We start from the raw sequence: 7,559 nt of genomic DNA, 5'->3' as shown, positions 1-7,559 counted from the left end.
TATATATAATGATATAATGGGTAGTTTGACAGCACTATTCCTTCGTGCATGTCAAATAGAGATCAATATGATACGCCCTGTCATGTTCTTAAAAGCATTTAACGACAAAACAAGATCTTCGTATAAATCATGGTATAATAGAGATAAACTTTAAAACATCTTGCTGTAATGCCATAATTATATATATTTTAATTCTCTCGTAAAGTCTACTAAGAATGGTGCCTCGTATACATTGAAGCCAGTCAGCCAATATGCATGTGTCAATGAGGATTCAACCATAGCATACCGTAAAAACAGTGATTTTATGTTTGACAGAGCTGTGTTTGTTTCGAACGAACCAATAGAGTCATCAAAACTCTTTGAGTTGAATATTGACAAAATCGATGTACGGCATAACGGTTCAATGGAACTTGGTAAGGATCGGACAGCTAATCCTCAACATTATTTTGCCTAAAACTGTCTATGATGGAATGGAACTGAAATAATAATATCATTACTATTCGTATACATTTTGTATTACCATTACTTAATAATAATGTAAAGCGCTTAGAAGCTTTGTTAAGGCATTAAGCGCTATATAAGAACGACATATTATTATTATTAATAATAATAATAATAATAATAATAATAATAATAATAATAATAATAATAATAATAATAATAATAATTGAATATTTATATAGCGCCAATTGCAAATTATATGATCAAAGGCGCTGAGCGTTATTACCCCTGGTCATAGGATAACATACAATGTCAAACCAGCACACAAAGTGCAACCTCTCTGCTCCCTGGTTAGCGCACTGCTTAGCGCACGAAACTAGTACATTCAGTGCTACAACATCCTACCAGGTACCCATTTATACTCCTGGGTAGAGAGAGACATACGTAGATAAAGTGCTAAAGGACAAGCGACTTGCCCTGACCTCGAGGTTGGGAGTCCAAGCCACAACCGATGCGCCAAATGCTTCTACAACAACATTGCAATTTGCCTTTAGGCTAAGTGATACGCTACTATTTATTTATTTAGGTATGTGCATGTACAATGAATTTCCAGAAGAGGTTTATTATGAAGGAAATGGATTTGGTAAAGGAAGTGGATTCTGGTTTTTAAGGTGCGTGCCTTAATTTATAGTCTGTGTTTATAATAATTGAATCTTTGCTAAAAATAAATATTGGCTTTCCAGTTGAAAAATTAGAATAAGCAAACTATTTCATGGCCAATTAATGAACACATTCATCACCTATATAGTTCTAATGTACAGTTTGTAGGTAATTGCCTAAATGCTCTTTTGCATAGTAATTTGAATAAATTGCTAAACAATTTAACGATTTTTGTTGTAAAAAGTAATAATTTCTTTCTATACGTGTTTCAATGGAAGTTAATAACTTACCGAATCCCTCAGCCATCTATGTTTTAATTTTTGATCGGTATTTTTTTTTAATCAATGTTGATATATAATTTTTATTGCCCAACATTTTTTCCGAAGAGACGTATCTTTCACATTATACCTTTATATTTTAGAGGAAATGATCTATGGAAAGATTTTACAAGGATTGGTGGGGGTTACCTACTTAACCTACGCAGTATACGCGTTAATGATAGAGTAGGACTGGTTAGACATCCGGACGGGACTATGGGTTTTCTGTACAACGGGCAGTACCAAGGACTTGCCTTCCGCAATGTACCTGGAGGTAAGCTTTGACAATATCATAAATATCTACAGTAACAGTGAACAAAATACTACAGTATTAGATCATACTAACTGAGCTATCCAGCAACACGTTTAATGAAGGTTAAAAGTTTATATTTATACCACCAAAATACTAGACTCTATCCGCTTAAAACAAAAGATCTAATTAGAAATACAAAAAAAAAGAAAAAAAATAATTTCAAGCCAGGACCCAAACCGCCGCGATACACAATTAGGCCTAAAAAAAGTTATGTTGGCCTAACAAGCTTGCAAATAATAGGGTAGGTAGGGATTTTTTTTTTACTGCCACAGTAATCAAGCCCTGAAATGGACCGTCTCAAGTAACTAACCCATTCAAGCTTAGGTCGAGCCTAGGAATCATATGCCTCTCTCTAGATACCGATTTGCTTAGGCCTTGCCCATCCTAGTCTAATTAAAAACATTGAGGATCACCATTATTTATTATTAAATATAAATATTGAACATTTTTGAATAATATGATGAGAAGATAAAATGAATTTAATATAATATAGGCCTATAAATGTTTTACAACCTTGTACCAAAGTAAAAATAAAAGTAAAAGTAAAAGAGCAAAAGACTCCAGCGACTTCTGTTAAGTTAGGGATCTCCTAAAAAAATCAAAACCCACTGTTATAATGTAACAGCAGCATAGTGCTGCTTTTGCATGCTGTCCTGGGATCGACTCAAAGGCTCCGGTTATTTTTGTATACAGTATTTGTTGTACAGTATGTTGTTAAATTTACTAAATTTGTATCGCAAATTTTAAATAAAAAAGTCTAGGGTTGGTCGATTTTTTAGGGTAGGTCGGGCGAGTTACGCCAACATAACATTTCTTAGACCAGGAATCTATTTAAATGTAATTATATTACATTACATTACCTTGGCCAGCACTAGTTGAGTCTCGGTCATCCTAAGATTTTTTTTTAGGAAAAAATAATAAATATAAAACATTCTGTGTTACTATTTTTACAACATTTTTGTCACAGTATCGGTAATACTGTCAGCTGCTTCACTATTTGCATAATCTGATTAAAAAATACATCAAGTCAAAAAGCAGCCCATAAATGTACTTCCTGTTTTGTTGACGATATTAATACATTTTTTAGAAACTGATTTCCATTATTCAGGTATTTATGGATTAGTAGCTACAACTGGCCAATGTGTCCAAGTGTCAGTAACTGAGGACGCTGGGCGTACCTTTGAGCAAGAAAAACCAGCCGGTACACCTAATGCACCTTTCGGTAAATAAATCAATCAGTTATTTCGACTCACCGACTGGTCAACCAAGTCTATATCATGTACAGTTTGTTTTGATAACTCAGTGTTTTTGGTTTTTTTTAGAATTAGAATGTATGGAAAGGTTCATGAATAGCAATGGCATGCATTACGAACCTATAGTCTATAAAGACTCAAAACAAAGGAAAAATATAGAGATGAGAGGTTAAGTTTGTTAATGGCACGCCTAAAGCTACATTTACATTAGACACGATTTACGACACGACAACGACACGATACAGGTGCGCGCAGTGTTGAAGAATACAAACTACGCGATGATATGTCGTCGTGTCGTAATGATATCTAGTGTAAATATACATTTAGGCTTAACAGAAAGGGGAGGCTTAGGCTTAAAAGAAGGGGGAAACAAGAACTATGTAGTTTGTTCCATAAAGAAGAGGTTCGAGGTGTGAATGAGTATGAGTAAGAAACACTATATGATAGGTGTATGTTTGAACTGGAAAATATGAGTGTTGAGGGCAGACCTACTCTGCTTGGCAGGAATATGGTATGGGAGAAGAATGACCTTTAGACCATTTGAAAATAATTCCAAAAGTGTACCGATAGTAGGCCTACCACAAAAGATCTGCAACACGGCGACGACGCGCAAGAGAATGGAGAGATTGGGTGAGTGTGGAATCGTTGATTAACTTTATTGCTATTGAGTACCAGTAACCGTTTCTATAAAGCCAGAACAATTACTTATGTTTACATATTTTTTTTCTTCAGAGTCATTTTCTATCACGACAGCTGGTACAGACTCTGTATCCCTTTCACGATTGCGTGTGCCATATGGACTGGACTTCACTGATGAAGAAAAACACCCAGAAATGAGTAAAGTTTACCAGGAAAAAGGTGATTAAACTAAACACTTGATAACTAGTAAATGTAAATAGATACGTTTACGTGTTAGGTCGTTTTCTACATTATGTGTCAATACTAGATTGTTTAGAATAGAACTTCTGGTTAGACTTAAATATTACAGTGCATCTCTTCAAACAATAAATACAATAACAGGATTATAAATGTATGTAGTCAATCAGCGGCAATTTGGCGCAGCGGTTGACGTTTGGGCTTTCAATCGTAAGGTCGGGGCTTCGAGTCTCCGCTGTGCAGATTCGGTTGTGTCCTTGGACTGTAGCTACATTGCTTCATTCCACCCAGCTGTATCAATGGGTAACAGCAAACTGCTGGGGACTAACCTGCGATGGGCTAGTGTCCCGTCCAGGGGGAGTACAACTCTCATCCGCTTCACACTACAGAAACTGGGGATAAGCTCCAGCCCTATGGAAAGGAATTAGTAGTCAGTAGTCAATCAGTGTTGGAATCAGTAAGGAATTAACAAAAGCATTGTTTCTATAATTTACCATTACACTGTTTTCTACATTATGTGTCAATGCTATATTGTTTAGGGCATCTTGTTAGGTTTTTCCAATATTACCTCTTAAAATATTTTGATAAATATTGAGATTATAAGTGTAGTCAATAAGCTAAGCAATTACATAAACCATTATTTCTATAATTAACAATTATTACTGTTTTATAAATATGTTTTCAGACGACACGATGTGTAACGTGTATGTGGAAGCGGAAAAGAATGTATTCACTCCGTTGTATAACATGAACCAGCGATCCTCTAAAGGATACCTGAATGAAATTGACTTAAGAGATTTGCTCGAAAGGTGTATTTTTATGTACAATTTCCATCATGACCCCAGTACACGCGTTGACCCAGTCTCCAAAGATCAAATGAAGTTTATTACAACAAGTGTTAAGATGAATGGCGAAATGTTGGAATTATTCCAAAGAAATAATTTACCGCCAAAAGCAACAGATAATTTACCTAAACGACGTCAACAAATATTTGATGCTGTGAGACCATGTTTTGATAACATTCAGGACATGAGCGGGATCGTATGGACAGGAAGTACGAGTGAGGGCTTTGCAATAGCAGATAACAGTGGCCCTGGCACACCATATGTGGACGATGAAATGGACCTTATGATTCCTCTTGCTATGGCCACTGAAAGCTCTCAAAGAAACACTTGTGAAGATGTTGTAATAGATAAGCAAACATTTAGAGGAGGTTTCAATGAATTTGAGGCAAATTCCAAAGAAATGACAGACATTAGGAAAGAATCTCTGGTAACAGAATTAGAAAATATCGGAAAGTGCCAGCGGTCTGAAGATTGCCCTCTTTTTATTTGGTGTCCTTCATGTCATCCTGGTTATGTGTTCATAGTTGTTCCAGAAAGTATGCAGTCTTACATAAGTAACAGTTTCTTTAAATACATTTGCGCACGCTCAAAGTCGCACAGTGGTGGCAATGATCTGTTTTTGACGCGTTCTAAGCTACTTGCCATTCAAGAGGAATATACCAGAGAACGCCTTTCTGTCGTACAGTCTAATATCACTCGAGTCAGAGATGACGAGGAGGGTCAATTTCAAGGACAATTAAGGCTTGTCCAAGAGGGGCCGGTGCAGACTATATCGGTTCGTTACGAATCAAAAGAACCTAGTGGTGAGTACATGCCATTGTATCATCATGTTTTTTTTCAGTTTAATCTTCACAAACATATATTTCAGTGCCGGCGCCGAAACTCTCCCGACGAGATGTCCTATTTGTCCGACAGCGGTCAAAATTCACATTAGTCCCACCCTGTTCAGAGTAGATTTTAAGAGGGCACATCTAAATTAACGGAAATGGCATTCTTGTACATTGTAAAAATGCTTCTTTAATGCATTGTTGTTCTCCGATGACATATTAAGCTTCTTCTCCGACGGGGTATCCCGGTTTCCCCGACGGAGTGTCCTGTGCCTCCTGATCCCCGCCGGCGGCTTGTACCATTTGTGGTCAAGGGGCACCTTCGTAGGGAAACCCTTGACCCCATTGCGGAAGCCAATCATTTTCAGGCATCTACATGTGCTAATTCTGATATAAACCTCTTATCGAGAAAAATCTTTGGTGTCGCCAGTCACATAAAAACGATTCATTTTCATACCGGTATCCATTACCTATCTAAACAGGCTCTGTATTGGAATTTGACCAAACAGTTGATGTGGCTATTGCATTAAATGGAGTAAATTGGCCAACTATCGCGACCCCTTGGATGACAAGAAAGCGACTTTGGCCAGAACAGATCGTTGTTGATAAGATAATAAAGGACGGTTATCATATTGTTCCCAAATATTATCCTGGTGGTAGTGATGTCGACTTAGAATGGCGATTGTCATTTTCTCTGGCCGAGCGTACGCTGGCCCACACCTTTACAGATACTCAACGAAACTGCTATATGGTTTTCAAAAAGCTGTGGAGAAAGTACTTAAAGGTAGGTATTTGTTGTAAATCAATTTTAACCAACAAATGTCCATTTGGTTACTCTAATTTGATAAAACTTGAAGAAACATATAGAGATTTGTTATAAGACATATAAAATGCGCCATCAGATATTAATTTTATTTCTATGTCTTCTGCAATTAGGTACCTAAGGTGCTTTCGTCTTATCACATAAAGACCACTATGTTTTGGCTATGTGAGAGAAGTTCTTCAAGCGACTGGATGGAATCCAATGTGGGTGAGAGATTCCTAGATCTTCAAAATTTTCTCATCCTGTTTTTACAAAGACATAATGTACCAAATTTCTTCATTCCTGAAAACAATATGATAAGTAATGTACACCAAGCAGATGTGAACGAAATTCTAGTAAAAGCAAAGGACATTCGACGTCGTCAACAATATTATCTTCAAGATCTTGTTGTGCCATCTACGTCTTTCAATTTTACTTCATGGTAGTATTCATATGTTATGGTATTCTTGCATGAAAAAATGCTTTAAACGTAACTTAAAGTTCCAATCAAATCTGAACATGTAATACGGTAAGAAAATTGTTCCTAAGCAATCCCGAATCATTATAATCGTAACCATCATCATAATTAATCATCATCATCATCATCATCATTATCTTCATCGTCATTATCATCATCATCGTCATAACCATCACCACCATCATCATCATCATCATTGGAATTGATATCTAATTGAAACATTTATGTCTACGCTATCTTACTTCGGTTAGTGTTGCTGCTTTGGTAGTGCATGGTATCAGAGCCCAAAGCAGAGGCCAAATGTAGTGTTAAAAATGTTATCAATATTCAAACTAATCTGCTTAAGAAACAGTGGCGTAACGAAGAGTTCGGCAGCTCCTGGGTAGGGGCCCTACATGTCTCCAGACGACGATGTGCCCGGGGGCCGCGAAGGGCCCCGGCGTTTTTAGCATTCAATGACGTATTCTGATACCTTGTTACACATTTGAAAGTTTATGTATCGTGATTTGACCAAACAAAATTAAAATTAAAATCAATAAATATTTATGGATATTTATTTTAACAAAACGTAAACTGGCAATAGTGATGATAATAAAAATGCCCCAATCAACAGTGGCGGCGCCAGCGTCTGAAATCAGGGGAGGGGATAAGTGAGGTGAAAGGTAAAATTTTAGGGGGAAACATGCTGGGGTGGCGTGGTTGAGCGTCGCTCAAAATGCCTTGAAAGTGGTCCAATATGACAATTTT

At 36.8% G+C, this 7,559-nt stretch overlaps 1 protein-coding gene across 1 annotated transcript; it reads left to right on the top strand.

Moving 5' to 3' along the window:
* Positions 1-80: 80 nt before the first annotated feature.
* LOC117122874 lies at positions 81-7,553 on the top strand. The gene is made up of 8 exons (XM_033268636.1): positions 81-413; positions 1,028-1,112; positions 1,523-1,692; positions 2,840-2,953; positions 3,717-3,842; positions 4,546-5,508; positions 6,015-6,316; positions 6,469-7,553. Exons 1-8 carry the CDS (start codon positions 305-307, stop codon positions 6,778-6,780), a joined length of 2,181 nt encoding a protein of 726 aa, XP_033124527.1. The 5' UTR covers positions 81-304; the 3' UTR covers positions 6,781-7,553.
* The last annotated feature ends 6 nt before the right edge of the window (positions 7,554-7,559 follow it).

This window comes from Anneissia japonica, unplaced genomic scaffold (assembly GCF_011630105.1).
Source record: "Anneissia japonica isolate Jap-2015-1 unplaced genomic scaffold, ASM1163010v1 scaffold287711_len853857_cov187, whole genome shotgun sequence".
Classification (NCBI taxonomy): Eukaryota; Metazoa; Echinodermata; class Crinoidea; order Comatulida; family Comatulidae; genus Anneissia; species Anneissia japonica.
Note: the sequence above shows the minus strand (reverse complement) of the source record. Positions and strands in the feature narration are given on the sequence as shown.

Excerpts from the sequence above, each read along its gene's own strand:
- LOC117122874 (XM_033268636.1), top strand. The coding sequence starts at position 305 with ATGTTTGACAGAGCTGTGTTTGTTTCGAACGAACCAATAGAGTCATCA. Across the intron at positions 1,113-1,522 it reads AGTGGATTCTGGTTTTTAAG|AGGAAATGATCTATGGAAAG; the intron begins GTGCGTGCCTTA and ends TTTATATTTTAG. Across the intron at positions 2,954-3,716 it reads TACACCTAATGCACCTTTCG|AGTCATTTTCTATCACGACA; the intron begins GTAAATAAATCA and ends TTTTTTCTTCAG.